General features: G+C 41.8%; 1 protein-coding gene across 3 annotated transcripts; it reads right to left on the bottom strand.

Annotated features, from left to right (window-relative positions):
* Positions 1–251: 251 nt before the first annotated feature.
* LRIF1 (ligand dependent nuclear receptor interacting factor 1) lies at positions 252–12732 on the bottom strand. Of its 3 annotated transcripts, none has more exons than XM_062594883.1 (4): positions 12531–12732; positions 4679–6194; positions 2870–3148; positions 252–1506 (listed from the first exon to the last, which is right to left on the bottom strand). In XM_062594883.1, exons 1-4 carry the CDS (start codon positions 12593–12595, stop codon positions 1042–1044), a joined length of 2325 nt encoding a protein of 774 aa, XP_062450867.1. In that variant the 5' UTR covers positions 12596–12732; the 3' UTR covers positions 252–1041. The 3 variants fall into 3 exon arrangements, with proteins under 3 accessions (XP_062450867.1, XP_062450869.1, XP_062450868.1); XM_062594885.1 differs by lacking the exon at positions 12531–12732 and adding an exon at positions 12327–12427; XM_062594884.1 differs by lacking the exon at positions 12531–12732 and adding an exon at positions 11940–12297.
* Between the last annotated feature and the right edge of the window lie 7152 nt (positions 12733–19884).

The raw sequence follows: 19884 nt of genomic DNA on the forward strand, positions 1-19884 counted from the left end.
TTATTCATGGCAGTAACAATAAAGGCTCACTTTGAAGAACTGCTAGGGCAAGGAAAAGCTTCCATACAACAAATGACAAAATATACAGGGTCTGAGGATCCTGGGGAAAAGGTAAAAGGCAAACGCACTATATAAATACGTAAAATCATGATGGCAAAGATTGTTCGAGTGCTTACTCTCTCCTACAGTGAGAGACTTAGGATACAAGAGATGGGTTTAAATGAAGACTGAAGAAGTTAATGGAAGCGAAATTAACCAGAAGTGGTATCTTTAATAACCCTTGGTGAAAGAAATGTGCCCTTTTTCCTTCAACAAGTAATGACTCAACATAACTCTGTTTAGGGGGCGAAAAAGAAAAAAAAAAAATCACTCCCACACACAACCAAACTTCTACATTGCCCAGGTGGCAAATGCCTTACAAAAGCTTACAACAATAACTGCAAGAGAGATTTAACTCCACTGCCACACTTGAGCAGGTGAGAGTTCTGGTTCTATCTTCACAGCAGTAAGAGGATTAGATCAGCATTACTACTGCCTAAAATCTTAGCCCCAGACTGCTTAAATAGTATTTATTAAACACAGACAAATGACTTTTTATGACAATTAATTTTGACAGTTTTCAGTAATTCACAAAAGTTGTCATGCACTATAAAACATTAGCAAAACAAAAAAATATCTATAATTGGGGTTTTCAATTTACATTCAGTTTCTAAGAGATAGGCCATGAAATTCCACAGTGGGAAAATTTATTTTCTAGGACTAATACAGAAACCTCTCAATTCAAAATATAGAGAATACACTAATAAAAGCGCTTATCTTCTGCAATCTTTGAGAAAAAGATGTTCCAAAAGCAGAATTCTAGACAATTCAGTTCTTGTATTCCTGGTCTCTAGGAGGAAACTTTTACTTTCCTAAATACACACATGTTGTAATCTCATTAAAGATCCTCCATCTACCAGAAAAGTTATTTTAAGCATAGAATTTCTTCTGACAGTCACTGAAATGAAAGTGAATATGGTGCAGATAACCAGCTTCAGTATTTCAGGTTTGCTGCATCTTTCTGCGCATCTCTTCTAGTGCTGCTTCTCGCTCTCTTAAAAGCTGTTTAAGTCGTTTTATTTTTTCATCCCTGATTGTCTCATCCAAGTCTGGGGGAGTCAAAGGGAACACATCGTCTCTGAAGGAACCTTCAATAAGTGAAGCATCACTTTCGCAAGACACTAAAACTGGAATATTTGAGTCTGTAACATCAGTATTTTGAGAGCAAGGGTCTTGCTCAGAGTCCCTCCCTGGAGGGGATATAACACAGTCTGTGGAAATACTCTCCTGTGACAGGACTGGTGGAGGCGAAACACTTTTAAGTCCTACAGAACCTGGGCTGGTGTTTTCTGAACTTGGACTTGTGGTTGATTTGACTGATGTTTTCCTTCTTTTCCCACTGTCTGACAGTGGTGAGGATTTCATTTTTCTTTTCTTAGACAAGTCCTCTTCTAGATCCACAATTATCTGTACAGTCAAGAAACACATATAAACATGCTTTTGTTAAACTGAGCATCCTTCTACATTACATCACAGTACATTAAAACACACAATGCCAGTTATTTGTTGCAAGCTTTTAGAACTACTGTTGTGGAGGTACTTTCCTTTAACAGTTTTAGCAAATACACTTCTACATTCAGGAACTTCTACTAGCAAAAACTCCCAGGTTTACAATTCCAGAGCATTAAATTCCTTCCCTAGTCAACAGTCTACTTCTGCCTCTTCTGTGCATAACTATCATCTCCTACTATTGCTTAATTTCTTTAACTGGAGTGTAAAAGAAAATGTTTTGCCTATCAAGGATATCTAACTTGATGAGAAGACTCAAAATCTAGAAGAAATCTTCATGTTCACATGAAGAAAAAAAAGGCTTTGAACATCAGAGATACTGCCCACTACCAGATTGCATACATTTTAAATAACAAAAAAGATGAAAGGAAATGCACTTTACTAAGAACAGTAGATTTGTTCAAAGTAGGGCTTTTAATAACACAGAATTATTAAAACTTGAGAAAGCCTTTGACAGGGTAGAGTATTTAGAGGAAAATTTAGAGCACTGTGGAGCTGAGTAGAACCACTGCAGATGGATAAAATCACTTCAAATGCATTAAGATGGAAATCCTTATATCAAGGGAACCTTTTGAAAAGCACCCTTAAAACACTCAGGAAAACCTCAGTGACAACAGATTAAGTTTATAAAGACATTTGTAACTCTAAAGATGTAGACAGAGACAAAATTCTATTTCCTCCAATAAAAACACACCTGACGAAGTGGGTGCCTCGCTTTGGAAGTCAGCCACACCTAGCCATCTGAGTGACCGAAGAGCCTTGAAATAATAGCACATGCCTGACTTCAAACTCTCCTCTGCTCGAAGGCAAAGCTTTACAAGAATTAATTATTCATATAGCCATTGCACTACTGAATACAAACAACTGTTTGCAAAAGGCTAAAGGTAGATAAGGTATTGTACCCTAGAATAGAGGTACAGTTTCTATTTCAATAAAGGCTATGACTAGTTCAGCCACTAGCAGAGGGTCTAGTCTTCAGAGCAACTTCTTCAGAGTTTTCTGAACGTCCTTCAGCTGAAAGCAAAAAAGGGGAGAAAAATTCTCAGAGGGTACTGAACTCCTATTGAAACTACTCTGAGCTCTGTTGTAGAACACAAGTTCCAGGGACAATTCTCACAGGGGCCATGACAATTACTAGCTTTCCTGATAAATCCAAGGGGTGGGAAAGTTCAGAATAAACATACAGCTCTGTTCCACCTATACATATGCTACTCTAAATGCGTTGCAGAACACTTGTTTTATGACTGAAATTTCAAGATACCTTTTCCTCTTTAACACATTCCTGATGTTGATTTGTTATTTCCGTATCTAACGACGATGAACTGCAAGAATCATTTCTCCTTTTCAAGCTATTACTGGAACATGCTCTTTCTTCTGATATCTCACAGGAGGTCCTTAAGGGTATTCTCTTAAGGTATACTCTCTCCTCCTTAGAGAGGCCAAATTTTTTCCTTAATTCCACATATTGTTTCCAATGCGGCTTCTCTTGGTGTTTGATTTGAATAACCTTTCCTGGTGATTCCATCTTCTCACACTGGATCTGAAATATATGAACAATGAGAGAGCCCATCAATCTCTCTGTCTCTCTCTCCGTGTATCTATCTCAAGTTATTAAAAAACAACAAACCTTCCAACAGTGTTTTTGTCATTTTCCAAGAGTTATATTTAACATGTAAGTCAAGCCTGAGAAATTACATACATAGAATCATAGATTTAACATCGGTACTAGCCATTTAAACTCCAATTATATCCAGAAAATATACAATCAACTGGTAAACTATGGAAGTAAAACAGGCAAGGGAATCACTTATCCTAAAGCTTCCAAGTAACAAAGATGATGAAAGATCAGAGATAATGTTCTTTAATATCACTTTCAGACTGTTGGAAATATTCCATATTTGCATTGTAGTTGATAATATTAACATAGCACAATTGTATCTAACTTCACTGTAACCTGAACTACATCTAATCTTCAAGGCCAGTCACCTATCAGTACGTCTAGCACCCATGCACTTCCAAGTCTATGTACTGAAGAAGGAAAATAAGCAGCAAGTGTCTGACACACTATTTTCACAGAGATTAAAGCAAATTAGAATGCTAACACTGGGTACTACAAAGCACAAAAAAAAAGTCTGTTTGAGCCATGTTTCAGATGAGGAACAGCAGAAATGACTGAAATGTCTAAAATGATCACAAATATGCTTAGCTGACAGTTTTCTTCTGCCAGGTCAAACATAAGTATAAACTATCTTCAGAGCAATTTTTCATCTGGACATGAAGTCATCCTGGCCTCCTGAGCTACTGAAAACCTGACCTACCTCATAAGTATAAAGTTTGTGGAATGCGAAATCAAGGATTTTCTAGGTATTTTCTAGATCACAATTTAAAAAGTATGTAGGCAGCATAAAGGTGGAAACAACTGTTGCCATTAAAGCTCTCAAGAATTTCTTCTACCTGACATCAAACCATGAGAAAAGGCGGTGGCTCTCTCCTCATCATAGTACGAAAGGAAGGAAATGCAACTCCTGCTTTTGTTTCTCTCACCTACCGGAAAGAAAAGCTGACTCAGTGTAACACTGCTGTTTGTCTCAGCCTGACAAACCCTGCTCTTCCGCCTTGCTCTCTCTTACTTAGCTGCAAAATCCTTTATGTTATTTCATCACACCTGCACCACAGTCAACACTTGCTCTGCTGCAAGAATGTGGCAACACATTAGAGACCAACAGCATTAGATAACCACCAGAGCTCAAAAGAATGAACAACTTCCCTACACTTCCTCACAGGATATATTATGAATAGCATGGGGAAAAACAAATAGTCTTCTCCTTGCCTTTTTCTTTTCTTTTGTGTGTGTTCTCATTTGCAGAGCACAATTTTATCGAATAAAAATCTTTCCATTTTTTCCAAGCAAGAACCAAACTTTAGACCATTATTTTTGATGTCAGGAGATCTGGTTAAAAAAAAAAAAAAATCTGTGAACTTAATGATAGCCATTTTATTCAACTAGAAACAGGAATGTAAAGCAACTTTGCATAGATGAGGGTTGGCACATTTTACTGGAGGGAGTTACCTTTTGCCAGTCTTCACTGAAAGCACACTCTTGTTTACACTGTGGTAAAGCAACAGTTGCTGCTTTGGGAGAATCACTCTTCTCCTTGTCATTTTGGCATACATTTTCCTGTGTCCCTACTTCTGTAATAAGGGTCACTCCACTTGAAATGCTCTTGGTGATGGGCAAACTCTTTCCCTGGTTTACAGTGGAATTCTGCTGATCAACACTTGGAGTCACCAGAATTGCAGATGTAGACTTTAAGTCTTTTCTTAAGCCAGCTGGTGAAGCAAGTTCTGAGTTTATACATGTTTTCGGATCTTTCTGAGACAGCAACATTCCTTTGTTTTTTGAGAATACCAGATTCACCACTTTACTGGTTATTTTAGTGACTGCATTAGAATCAATTAGTTTGGACGTCTCCTTTTTAAGTGAAATATCAGAAGAGGAAGATGCTTGCTTGTCGGCTTGGTCTGACAGAACATCAGAGCCTCTTTTGGTCAACAAATAGACTTTCCCGTTGTACATGACCAGAGCGTTATCTTTAATAGGGGTGATTTTTGTTTGACTTCCACCAGAGTTATTGGAACAGAGTGGTAAAATATTTGCAGAGTTAACTTCTACATTCTTCATATCTGCCAAAGTTTTCAAGATCTTGGAAGCCATATTATTTGATGACTTTACAGGAATAAGGCAAGGCGCTGACGACTGTGAACGTGATTGCACAATCCATTTCATTGGAGTTTGTGGGTGCTGCTGACCATCAGGTGTCACTGCCTCCAGAGGGGAACTACTTGCCTTTTGTGCAGCTGTCATTATTAATGGTTTTGAAACTTCTGTGGCAGGTTTTGGGCAAATGGTTTGAAGACGCCTGGGAAGTACTGTTTTCACTGTGTTCACTGGCGACACATAAATAACAGTTGGCATTTTTGTACTGTCAGCTCCTCCAGATGCATTTGTTGCTGCAGCTGCAAGTATTTTTTGCTGTATTGCAGGAGGTAAAGAAGAAGCTGGAACAGATTTCACTTCTGCATCAGCTGGTATCTGGAGGTGGTGGCCAGAGGGCAGTACTGGAGATTTTACAGTCACTGGAAGACTTTTTGTGTTTACCAACATGTATGCAGTGTTACTCTGGTTAGATGAACTTGTTACAGCAATGCTCTCCAAAGACAGTCTATCAACTGAAACACAACTGCCCTGGATGTTAGCAGCTGATTTTGTAGTTAAACTTTCTTTTTCAGAAATTGCTCTAATACTTTCCTGTGTGTCTAATGTCCTTGCAAGAATAATCTTTCCAGGATTAGCAGACTGAAAAACAGGTATCTTAACAGATGAAGGTGTAGTAGTACTGGGAAGTTGTGTCTTAAAAGTAAGATGAACTGGACTAGAAATATTCGCTTTAGGATTATTTGGCATGGCTGAAGACTGAACTATCGGCACAAAACTTCCTGAAGATTTAGAAATTGGAAGTAATTTCAGAAGGTTTTTTCCATCTGGTCCCGTCGTCTGAACTACTCGGTACATACAGCCTGCAATGCTTAACAAAACAAAGAAAAGAGAAAAAGAAAAAGAAAAAGAAAGATAGCATAAGTGAACACAGCACAGATATTTTAATTGAAGTGCATCAGTGAATTGTATACCCAGTGCTGCTACGTCTTAGAAGCATATTAACTAGTGAAAAATGCCAGCTCTAATCTTCAGGAACTTCACTGGCAAAAATCATACTGAGTTACTTACTGTATGCTTTGAATTAGCATTTAAAATGTCATCAGTATTATCTGAAAACAATATCCAACTATTATATCACAGACTAGCAAGGAATGGCATCCTTCTCAGATAAAAAAAATAATTTAAAAGACCCCCAAAACACCTTAAATTATCATCCTCTGCTACTTACAGGGCCTTTCTTTCTGAAATGGAAAATAGTTCATTATCTCTAGATTTCACAGACAAGCTGCATTTTTTGCTTTCCCATCTCCCTGCTACAATACTACAACTTAGTGCTAAGAAGTATGAATTTTAGAGAAGCTTTAGGAAAACACCAGCAGATTAGTTGCATGGCAAAGATGAAAGCAGAAATTACTTCAGATATACACAGAAAAGGAAGTTAAATGCAGAATACATTTACCTTGTGGAATGAGATATAGGGTGACCAACTCAATGCCTACACCTCACCTACTCACTCACTTCTTAGGCAGATACAGATTATGAAGGTTGTCTTCAAAGAGATGGCACAAACAGCAAGTGTGATCAAGGTACAAGTGAAAATTCTAAAGAATTTGAGAACAGAAGTCAAACTCTAACAAGTAGATGGCTTCAGTGAAACAGCACCAGTAAAATTTGAAGAATAAATACAGATTTTTTGCATGTGAAGATTAAAAACTCAAAACAGCAAAACAGACAGATACAATTCTGTCAATCCAAAAGTTAGTTTTGACCATTTCAAATGCCAAGATAAAAATGACAAAAGACCTTTCAAATCCACTGTGAGAATCTTTCCTGCTTCAAGTGAGTTTGCCTGAAAGGAGGCATCTTCCCCAAAAAACTCTTGGATTTTCAGCAGAATAATCTAATGCCCAAAACACTGCAGAAGTGTCACAGCAGCTTGAGAGATATAAGAACAAAATGAGGTTTCTCTCACCAGAAGAGAAGAGACACAATGAACTGGAAGTAGGTTTCACTGTCTTGATGTCAGATCCAGAATGATTAAAATGCAAAGCTGCCAGTTCCATTTTCAGTCACCAAGAGCATTTTAGCTCTGTCCTATTGGTATTCTAAATCAATAAATGTATCGAACAAGGACCTGAGATTATTTCCAAACCCTAGTCCAGATGAAGACAATACTGAGATCTGTTTACTCTCAAGTACTTTTGAAACACTGGCATTTTTTTCTGGCAGCATAGTAACAGTTAAGGTTTCCAACTCAGCATGGAACAGTGTGAATAGAAGACACCATTCATGAGTTCAAGCGTTGCATCTGCTCAAGAAGTCAGTCAAGATATTGTCTTTTCCCAGCAAATGAGAAGCCACAAGGGTGCTCTTCACTCCCAGAGCAGGACAGCTCTTGCTACAGTTTGAGGGGCCAGGTTCCCTTAGGTGGCTGATACACATAACCATGCTATTGTCTGTCTAAAACATGGAAGGCTTTAGACACGCAGAGCTTTCCTTGCTGCAGCCTTATAATTCCTGTATCCAATGCTTTGGTACAAAGCCTCGTTTCTAGGCATATGGCATATCAAAGCAGACACTTCCGTGACCTACTTGTGCAGTAGGCAGGAAAATCTGCGATACTTTTGTTTCAAAAATAACGATGTACTGAAACTGAAAGACATGGGCAGTACACCACATAGCCCTTGTAGAAGCAGTCATCGGTGGTTTTTGTAGAATTGTTTTGTAGATTTGTTTGAAATCAAAAATGATACTTGAGAAAGACTAGTGCTGGGGGTAATTACTTCGTCTAAATATTTCTGTGTAAACAAAAAGCAGCAGTTAGAAATATCTGAATGTGTGAACAGAAAAGGCTCACTTTTGGAGCCACTAAACCTCCTAGCACTACTGAAAATGCAAACTTGGAAAGATCAGCAGTGAGCTCTTGGACAGTAATTTGCATCTGTATCTTTTTATGCTCTGAATCTTTGAATGCTTCTCCCATAACCTCATGATGTACATTTTCTACCCTTCTTCTCTTTTAGATATAAGAACTAATTTTCTGAAGGAGAATTCAGATGTAAATTTTCAACAAGCTCTGCAGACATGGAAGTGCTGAATCTCTACAGCCTTCTTGATTCCCAAAGAGCAAACAGGCATTTAAACTCCACTCAGAGTAGCTAGCACTACAAAGAAGTATCAAAGGGCAAAAGAAATCTTTCAACAGTCATGCTACTTCATCTGTCAGAGCAAGGGGATATGTACTTTTGGGGGGAGAAGGAGGCATGTAAAATTTAGCAGCTGGGGGAAGAAAGGAAGGGGAGAAGAGAGCGAGAGAGCGAGAGAGCGAGAGAGCGAGAGAGCGAGAGAGCGAGAGAGCGAGAGAGCGAGAGAGCGAGAGAGCGAGAGAGCGAGAGAGCGAGAGAGCGAGAGAGCGAGAGAGCGAGAGAGCGAGAGAGCGAGAGAGCGAGAGAGCGAGAGAGCGAGAGAGCGAGAGAGCGAGAGAGCGAGAGAGCGAGAGAGCGCACGATTTACGTAAATACTTTCTTCAGAGGCAAAGCCAGTGTCTGGTGCTCACCCCAACTCTTTTCATTTCTGCCTTTCATCAGTGTACACCTCCCTTTTAATGGTACTTTCAAAACTGTTTTTGAGGCTGTGCTAAGAACAGCATCTTTTAAGTCATCTGGCTTGGAAAAAAACCTCCCCTAGAAGTCCACAGATTGTCTGAACTCCAAACTCATTTTACTTCTCATGATTACAGAAGACAACTGTAGCTTTCATTTTCACATTCTATGCAAAAGAGTAGGAAACCCAAAATTTACAGTTTTCTAGACAATAACATTCTTTTACTTGCAACAAATTCTTTAACAGGTACTTACAGGATTGTAGAAATACAAAAAGCTAAAAGATAGAAAAGAAGGAAGGAAAGGAAATATTCAGGTGAGATATTGAGAGGTCTTGTTTATACATATCTACCTCAAACATCTAGAAAACAGGAAAGAAAGAAGACATTGTCAAAGACTTTAGATGCTTTTGTTATTTCAGATACAGGTTGAGAATGCTTCAACAGGTATTTATCTTGTGTCACTACAGACCTCTCCAGGTGATGCAAGAAAATAAGCAGGACTGACATTCCATATTATCAACATGAAATACAGCACTTCCACCCTTCTTTAGGCATTTCTGAGTGATGAAGAAGAGAGCAAAAAGCTATTTTTCTCCACTCAAGAGGCCATTTTTTTTTCTTCAAAAGAGTATGTTTTAAGAATTCCTCAAGCAGAGTGAAAAATCTTTCCATCAGTTTCCCTCCCTCAGGAGTGTGAGATTAATTTATTTTATATGAGGCTAATCTCTTTTCCAAAAGAATTATTAATAGGAAACCCAAAAATTGTGCAGAGATTAGCAACTCCAATACTGTTAAAGTAACGTAAGAACAAACAGAAGGCTGGTCCCAGCTTTTACTTGTATGTCATAGTATTTCAGATTATTTAGTAATCCTCTTGTCAAAAAAAAGTACTTTTTCATAATTATTGAATTAGTTTTCTTTCTCCTCTTCATCCTCCTTCCCTTTCCTATTCCCAGAATAAAAGGAAGAGGGTTTTATACAACTTTTCTTTCTTCTAATAAGCTCTCCCAAATGTTACTTAAACACACTTAGCAAACTTTCAATTATCACAGTATCATGATACTTTAGCATTGCTCAGGGTCTGAGTATATGGTAGAACCTTAAAGAAAACTTGAGGATAATAAACTCCTGGAAGAAAAAGAGGAATAGAGTGGTCAAAATTCTCCTCTAATGCCATCATATCGACTATCACATTAGTTGGTTTTCTTTTTTTAAAAGATGTGGTTTTGTGATATTCACAGAGGGACCAACAACTAGAGGACATTTTTCTTGAACAAAAAAGTCAGACTTGCTTTTGCTAGACAGTTGGCATAACAGTATTGAAAGCTTCCTACTCAAAAATGGGAGTGGCACTAAGCAACCTACAAAAGTAGAGAGAACAGAAGGCTACAGAAATTAAGAATACATTTTTAATTTATTTTTTTAAAACAAGTCTGAATAAATAAAAAGAACAGCCCAAGTTTCCCCCAACTGGATCAAAATTCCCATTTGCTTCACTCACACAATCAGACACACCAATTTCAATGTTGCCTGAAGGTCCCATTCTATGTTGTTTGCTACTCTTATTGAAAAGTAATCTCAAAGAGCAGAATGCCAAATATCTAAAAATTAATCTTAGGTCCTTAATTTTTGCCATACTGATGTATTTAATGGGCATTAACAAAAATAGCTTTGGAATATTTAAAATAAATAAAAATTCTTCAAATCCATTGCCAACCACCAAGGCATCCCAACGCATTACTGAAGTAGATATCAAGAGCTTGGCTAATGCAAGAGCCATCTAAAAATATGAGTGGAGATCAAAAACGAACAAACAAAAAAAAAAACAGAAACACTTGCTTAAGTTTCCATTATACATCAAAACTGAAAGAAGAAATACTCTCCTGCAGCAGTGCCAAGCTGCGTCTTAGTCTGCCTTTACTTCCAACTAATTGGAGTCAACTTTCATCTTCTACAAATAAACCAAAGAGGGACAATCAAGCCACTACAAACTCCAGAAAATCAACCTCCTTCATTTTAATGGATAAAGTTGAATCCCAGAAGTGGCAAATTAACAATGATTATAAATTGGAAGCATATACCAAGGAACAAAGTAAAATAAATGGATTGGAGTCCTTACTCATTTAACATGGCCACATTTTATCCATGTATTAACTGAATATTATGACAAAAATAGTTCTGTTATTATTATGTGAATGAAATCTAGAAACTGATGTTGAGCTTGCATAAGCAGCTATTAAAGTTAGGAATCTCATCCAGAATTTAGGTTCAGAACGTTCCTAAGGACATAACATTTGATTATAATGCATAGCTTTCACAGACAGCAGAAGTAACATTTTGTTCTTGGCAATATTTCTGTATGAAAACCTTTTCATACATTGTGGAGCATTTCTTGTAACACGGATAATTATTCTGGGACTTGCTAATTGCCAGGAGACAGGCTATGTGCTATATACTACAGCTATACCAATCGAAGAGCAGGTCTTCTTTCAGCAACAACATTTTTAGCAAATTGCACAGAAGGTCAAGATAAAGTAAACTACAATCTCACAGCCACAACAACCTTTTGAGCTGCTATTTAGCACTGAGTGGCTAACCAGAAACTCTTAGGCAAATAGATGCACCAGCAGAAAACTCCAGAGAGACTGCAAAACCCATTTGAAGCCAAGTAGCTACTCAAGCGATCAGCCCATCTGAGCTATGCTGCCAATTTAAGCATTTCCAGGAAGGCAGAGTCTCAGGCTGCTTAGAAAATTCTCAATTTCCTTCGTACAATTGGATTCAAGTATCATCCAGCAAGCACCAAGAGTCTTAAGGTTACAGCTTTATGTTACAGCTCAATTAACACTGTAAAACCATGCTACCACTGAAAGGTGTTAGCCCCGTAAGTCTCCCATCCCCGGCACAAGCCTCAGCACACTGTCAGTCCCCCAAACTCCCCCAAAACACAACACTAACAGCAAAAGAAGGAGCAACAATATGGCAGCTCAGTGAGCTGAATCAGCCTACCATGCACCGGACAAACACAACACTCAGGTGCGAAGAGCAGGAGAAGCGCAAAGGCAGTGGGATGAGCGCACGAGGGGCTGGATCATCGCCTGGCAGGATCGCGCTCTCAGGTCGTTTCACCAGTGCCCCAGCTCGAGCCCTCCGAGCCAGGGCCAGAGGCGAGACGAGGAGACGCCCCGGCGCATGGCACCACGGCACGAGGGCCTCGACGCGACGCTGCCGGCAGGCCCGCGGCGCGCTGCTCCCTCTCCGTCTCCCGCTCCGCCGGGGCGCCCTCACGGACGGGAAGGCGAAACCCGCCCCCCGCCCAACCCGGGAAAAGCAGCGGGGCGGCGGCGGCGAGGCGCGTGGCAGGGCCGGGCCGCGGGCGCGACGGCGGTGCCGTACCTGGGCGCGTCTCTCCCCGCTTAGCCGGGCCTGGCTCTGCTACGCGCTCAGGGAGAGGGCGGCAGCAGGGCGCGGGGGCTCCAGGCCGCCGCCGCCGCCGCCGCCAGCCGCGCCCCGGGCGGGCGGGGCGGGGCGGAGCGGAGCAGGGCAGGGCGGCGCCGGGCCGCGCCGCGCCGCGCCGAGGGCCCGCGGCCCGGTACTCACAACTGCGCGGCGCTGCCCGGCCGCTCCTCTCGGCTCCGCGGGGCCCCCAGCGGGCGGCGGGACATGGCGGGCGGGGGGGGGGGGGAGGGGGCAGGGGAGCCGCCGCGAGGGGCGCGAGCGCGAACAACGGCCGGGGCGCGGCGGCCGCGTCACTTCCGCCTCACCCCACCCTCTCCCCTCCCACCCCCGCCCCGCCCCGCGGCCACTGCGGCTCCCTTCCTTCCTTCCTGCCGCCGCCGCGCGGAGGGAAAGGCCCGCGCCCGCCGCCAATCGGCAGCCACTTCCGCCCCACCCACTTCCGGGGGAGGGAGCAGGAGCGCGCGACTGTAAATGGCGGAGCTAGCTACTGCAGCGCTTCCGGCCGCCCCCGGAAGTAGTTCCTACTGGCGAGAGACTGCTTCCGGTGCATCCGCTTTGGCCCTGGAAATGGCGCTGCTCCTCGCGGCGGAGGCGCGCACGTGGCCCAGCGCTGGGGACGGGCCTCGAGGCCGCCCCGGCCGCCACTGAGGGCAGAGGCGGGCGCTCGGCCCCGTCCCCGCAGGAGGCCGAGCTCCCATACCTGCTTGACCTCACGCGTTGCCCCGGCCACGCTCGCTGCTCCGCCAGACCTTGCCGGCCCCCATCTGCCTGGCCTTCCTCAGAGCCCTGCACCGGGCCGGGCCGCGCCGCCATCGCCCGCGCCGCCATCGCCCGCAGCACGGCTGCTCAACGTTACGAGGACGACACCATCGCTTTCCTCAGCAAAGCTCCAGCCTTCACGATGACGCATAAATGCTGTTGCTTTCTTGCTGTGCCTCTTCCTCTGTACTCTGACATTTTCTGGAGGCACTGGCAAAGCTCCACTTTATTTTTTTCTTATGATCCCTTTGGTGCAAGGTGAAAATCTGAATGGCTGCCCCCCCAGGACTGCATGGAGCTAGGGCTTCCTGCATGGCTCACGTTGCCACTTAAGATACCGTGGGACTGTAGCACTTTCAAGCTGTACGAAGTCCATGGTACTCACTCATCTTGCCATGGGTAGCACTGTGCAAAGGGTATGGCAGCCCTCATGGTTCAGCATCCGTCATCCTTCTTATATGCCCCATCTGGTTTCTCTGCCCATCTGACTGTCTTGCTGGGCCCTGCAGTGTTTCCTCACTAGGAATCTCTGCTGTGTGTGGATCTCTTATTCCCAGTTATCGCTCTAGAAGCTACTCAGCTTGTTCCACAGTCTTTACATCTCCTTGTTACTACTATGATGTTCTCTGATTACCTTGAATTTAGCTCTCCTTACTCATACTGAAACTACTTCTTTGCAGTCTTCTCATTAACAGCCTTCCTTTAGTTACTGCCCTCTTCAGGTCTGCCTGTGTCATTCAATAAGTTCCACCAGTGCTTTCCTCTGGGAATGGTTTGAGGGGAGACTAGACAAACACTTGTCCAAAACCTCTGTTAGGCATTACCGGAAAAACAAACTACAGCATCCTCAGGAAATCGCTGACCTGCAAATCATTAAAATCTAGGAGACCATTACAGGGGAGGAATTACATGCACTCGCTGTGTATGTGACTTACCAGTTTCTCTGGCTCTCATTGGCCATCTCTCACCTCTCCCTGAGGAATTCCCTCACAGATTCCACCACACAGAGTCTTCTCTCATCCTATTGGTTTGTCTGCATGACACTCACATCCTACCAACCTCCCAAAGTCTATAAAACATCTATTCCCTTTCTCTATCATTTGCCTGCATCAACTTCAACTGACTTCTTCAACCCTCTGTATCACTGACTTCTACTTACTCTGACTCTCCAACCTTCAGCTCATGAATCTTCGTGCTTTCACTGACATCCCTGACACTCACAGTTCTCTTGGAATGCTGTCTGTCTTGTCACTCATGCTTCATTTTCACCAACATGAGTCACTGGCTTATCCAATTATTCCATCCAAATAAACTTTTACACTAGTTACCTCTCAGACCTTCATCCGTACACTACCCCCTTCATTCACTTCCACCTCACCTTTCCCACAGCACTTCATTCTCACTCTCATCTTTTTTCTCTATTTTCTATCTCCCCTTCACTTCCCTAGAGGCATACTGCCACATAAATGACTTTATATGACATGTCTATAAATCAGTTAATGCTGCCTCCAAGATTTGCAGCATCCATCTTTGTATTTCATGAGAGGGAAAAATGATCAAAATAATCTCTGGAAGTTTTGCTTTTACCAGCCATAGATTGTCAAAGTGGCATGAAACTTCAAGTACATGTTGGATTCCTCTCCATGTGTGGATGAACAGCTTGCCAAAACTATTTTCTTCCATCTGCATTGAGAGACTTGCTTTCTCTCTGATGGGAACTTAGCTAGTATGATTTGTCTGTAGACACCCATGAGTGCCTCAACCTGTCTGTCTCTCGATATCTGCATGTAGATGTCCATATCCATGCTAATCATCTCCAGTGCCCTTTACAGGCAGTGGAGAAAAATGTGCTCTTTCCAAGTGTAGTTCGTCTGATTTATTTTGGACACCCATTCTAAGATTAACTAAATCACACTCAAGACTTGGACTCTTTTTATAGCCAACAGTCAGTAAAATTGGAAGAGCCTTGGGTGAGACAGTGGCTGACCTCTAATTTAGAACTCAGATCTAGGCATCTGTATTTAGTCAGCTTTGGAAAAAAAAACACCAAAACAAACAAAAAAACCCTCACGTATGCAGCAGAGCTCTCAGTGGCATGAAGTACAGCCTGTTTCGTGACAACCCAAATCTCGTCTTTCCGATGCTGCATCCATCTTGCTGACTTCCAACCAAAGAGTTGACAAAATTGCTAGTACTGACAAACATGGTAATTGAACTCAAACTGTCAAATGAAGATTAAAAAAAAACCTATTTGGGAATTACTTATTACAGATTTTGAGCTTTTTTTCTTGGGAACAGACTACAAGACCCTCTTGTGCTCTTTCCTCTCCTTGCTCCATGACCATAATCTCCCATTACTTCCTCCCGCTAGCATCCCTCTTGCTGAAGCAATAGAATGAGTCAAAAATGGCAGGATTTGTGAGACAGAAGGCAAAATCTCTCCAGGCATTATTTGTGAGGGCCCATCTGGAGCGCTGCATCCACTTTTGGGCTGTCCCCCAAGAAAGACATTGGCAAACTGGTGAGATTCCAAGGGAGGCCGCTAAGATGGTAAGGATCTGGAGCATGTGACATACAGGAAGAGACTAGGAAAGCCAGGTTTGGTTGGCCTCGAGAAGGGAGGGTGAAGGGAGAGCTAATTGCTGCCTTCATCTAACTAAGTGAGGGGCAATATGGAAGACAGATCCAGGCTCTCCTTAGAGGTGCACAGTGAAAGGGCAAGAGGGAACAGACAGAAGGTGCAGCAAAGGCAATTCTGACTGGATAGAAGAAAAAAACTTTCACTATATGTGTGCCTAAGCAGTGGGACAGAGGCCCAGGAATGCTGTGGGATCTCCTTCCTTGGTAATATTCAAAATTCAACAGAACAAAGCACTGAGCAACCTGACTTGCCATTGAAGTTGATTCTGCTTTGAACAAGGTCTGGACTTCCAAATTAAACTATCATATTACTCTGTTAAGATGGCCATAAACAGCTTCACCGTCAGCACAGAATGGAAAGTTTCCTTCTGCGATTTGCCTGACTCACAAAGCAGTAGAAGCAACCTATCAAGGAGCTGGCAAATGGAGGAAACAGGCTTTGAGGTAATATTTAGAAATAAATTCTAAATAAACTCTCCTCTCCTGCCACTTTCTTGTCTGGGTTAACTGAAGGCACACTGCCACAAAACCTTAGACCACCTCCTGACCCTGTGTGGTTTCTTGATATACCTGGGAAATCATAATCTTTAAAAAATATTTCATGTAACATATCCGAACCAGAGAGAAGACTGACTTTGGAACGTGCCACCTTTTGGTTGTATAGCACGAAACTAACAGTGTACTCATGTTGAAGGACATGGCATGGAAACATCTGAGGACAGAGACATCCTAGAAGAATCGCACAGAATCACACAGAATGGGTAAGGTTGGAAGGGACCACTGGAGATCATCTAGTCGAACCTCCCTGCTCAAGCCGGGTCACCTAAAGCATGTTAGACAGGGTTGCATCCAGGCACATTTTGAATACCTCCAGAGAAGGAGACTCCACAACCTCTCTGGGCAACCTGTTCCAGTGCTCTGTCACTCTCACAGTAAAGAAATTGCTCTTCATATTCAGTCAGAACTTCCTGTAGTTCAGTTTGTGCCTGTTGCCTCTAGTCCTTGCGCATGGGGCAACTGAAAAGAGTTTAGCTCCATCCGCTTGACACTCTCCCTTCAGGTACTTACAGACGTTGATAAGATCCCCTCTCAATCTTCTCTTCTCCAGGCTAAACAGGCCCAGCTGTTGCAGCCATTCCTCATAGGCCAGATGCTCCAGTCCTCTGATCATCTTCATAGCCCTATGCTGGACTCTCTCCAGTAGCTCCGTATCTCTCTTGTACTGAGGAGCCCAGAACTGGCCCTGGCCTCACCAGGGCTGAGGAGAGGGGCAGGATCACCTCCCTCAACCTGCTAGCAACACTCTTCCTAATGTACCCCAGGATACCATTGACCTTCCTGGCCACAAGGGCACATTGCTGGCTCATGATCAACTTGTTGTCCACCAGCACTTCCAGGTCCTTCTCTGCAAGAGCATCGGAAGATTACATCAGAGACACTATGACCTTCACAATCTATCCATACCACCTCTTAGAGAAGACCTTGAACTGATCTAACCTCTGAACCATTTCGGGATGTTGTTTGGAGAAAGATGTCATTTTCTCAGTTCAGTTCAGAGAAGCGCCTAGGCGATCTGCTATGTATATTTCTTGACCAGTGGGTTAGAACTCAAAAACTGAGTTCCCTCATACCGTGGTTAGTACCTGTGAATCTCCTGCAATTGTGTTTGAGTCCTGCAGCCGTTATTGAGTTTATTTTCCCTAAAGCTCCTGAGCCATAAAATTACAGCTGAATTTTCACTTCAAAAGTTAATTTTAAGTTTTTCTGTTTTGTGAGAATGACTTGAGAATATAAACTATGTTTTTTAAAATTATGTAACGTAAATGCTGGGAATGGCTTTTATGCTATTGGGGAATTTGCTTTTTTTAAATATGGGTGACTATCAGTGCAGTTCATTCATTGCTCAGAGATGCCTACCACTTCAGTGAGATAACTGCCACTTCAGGAAACTGAAGAAATAATCTGGACAGAGTAAACTTTCTGGTTCCAAATTCACAGGCAGTACTACTGATTAGAGGCTGGAAGCCAGGAAGGAAAAAAAAAGAGAGAGAGTGAAATGAAAGTTGTTGTCTTGGATGCAGCTTTCCAGGGCCAGTTTGTAAACATTTGAACAGAAACTTGATGTGTTTAGAGGAATAAGAATCAGAGCACAATTCTTGTAAATTAACAGAGCCACTGTCCTGAGAGCTCACCTAATCTAAAAGATCGATTTTCTACCTCAAAGAAAATAGCCCCAATAAGTCCCAAACTTTTCATATCCGTTCAAGTGGACATGGAAATATCCCTATATCTGATTATATTTACACAGAGGGACATATTCTAACCTAAAGAAAGGGCAAAGCTCATGGCTCTCCCTGTCCTCCCATGCCATACAAATAGCAGGAATTTGCCTGAAGCTATTCACAATGATTTCTACATGACTGTATGTCAAGAGGGAAGAGTTTGTCAAATGTTTGGTCACAAACGGGCTCAACACAAATTGCCACTCTACCCAGTCAAAAGCTTTTTTCCCTCCTTTCCCTCTCTTGCCATCTGGATATCCTATTGACTGAGGTTTGCTGTTTGACTGAACTGGAAGTATTGCATCTGACGTATTTTGGACATTATTTCTTCCAGGACAACGAGGTAAAAGCACTATTCCACCTCTCCTTATGAGTTTTTACTATTTTACAACAGACCGATGACATTCTGGCCAGTACTTTGAAATCATACTTTTAGACAGAGACTGGCCTCTAATCTAGAACATGTCAAAGGCAAAGATCTTTAGGACTAACTCCCTTTATTATTATTTCTTAAAAGAAAGCTAGTCTCCCAAAAGTGATCTCAAAATACACCAATCAATCCAGTGACACTACTTTTCTACAGATACTTTGTACAATTAAAATGGGAGCTGATACAAGATACTTATTTTCTCTACAGTAAAATTCTAGCTGCAGCAGGTTCTCCATTTCCTAACAGTATTTACTTTGTGGTTTTATTGAAGTTATTTAGACTTCTGATTTATCTCCTTCAGATTTAGGCAGTTCTTTTTAAACCTTTAAAATTCCCTTTGAATTTGCAAAGTACTCTAGTCTCTGTTAACTGCAAGGTAGACCTTTGCTTTTTTATTTATAAGAAGCTAGACAAAAAACTTCTCAAAATTTTTTTCATAGTCAAAATTTTTTCGTCGTATTAAGTTCAAACATGTTAAACCCGGCAAAATTCATCTTCAACTAAACTGAAAAACAGACCCATTGACTTTACACACGCGTTGACTTTGATGTAGTCTTTGGTCTTTGAGGGAAATCAGTTCGACTGATTGTCTCCTTTTCCAGACTGCTTGTACAGCGTCAGTTCTTTTTGACTTGAGTTCACTATGTCCCTAATGAAAACAGTAACTTGTGCGAAAACTGAGAAGCCGTTTCTTTGTTAACCAGTCTTCTCTCAAAAGATTATTTGGCTTGTTGGCCTCACAACTCATATCAGAAAAGAAATCAAGGTAGATGGATGCATCCCCTGCCAGACACTGGATATTGTAAATACTTGCTCTTGTCAAACTTGATACCTTTGAGATTTTACAAGATGACAAATTTAGCTGACTAATACAACTGATGGCTTAATACATCTTCGGTCTTGTAACGCTTGCGACCAAGCTAGATGATGCTGATTTAAAATTAGGGTAAAAGCTTATCTGTGTACATTTTATTCTGTCAATGCTACATGAATTATAAACCGCCTTCTAGTCCTCAATGTAATTTTTAGTGGGGAGTCATCAGATGTTTGCGTCTCCTACAAAAAGTAGGTTTCCTCTTCATGGTAATGCACATAGAATTACTGTTTTCAACCATGCATTGCAAATTTGCAAGTATAAAGCAGTAAGCCTCTAAGTTCACTGGTAATTATGCAGCTTGAAACTGTAAACTTGATGTAAGATGTAGTAAAACATTATTTTAAATAAAATAGGGCTTCATGGGGTTTTATGAGAATTTTGCATTTTACTGTTCTGATTGCTAGACATTAAACAAAATAATGCTTGAAATTTTATTGGAGGGACAGAAAATCTTAGCTAATACTGCTTATTTCTGATTTTTGTACGATCAAAACTAAACCACAAAGA

Source organism: Rhea pennata, chromosome 25 (assembly GCF_028389875.1).
Source record: "Rhea pennata isolate bPtePen1 chromosome 25, bPtePen1.pri, whole genome shotgun sequence".
Classification (NCBI taxonomy): Eukaryota; Metazoa; Chordata; class Aves; order Rheiformes; family Rheidae; genus Rhea; species Rhea pennata.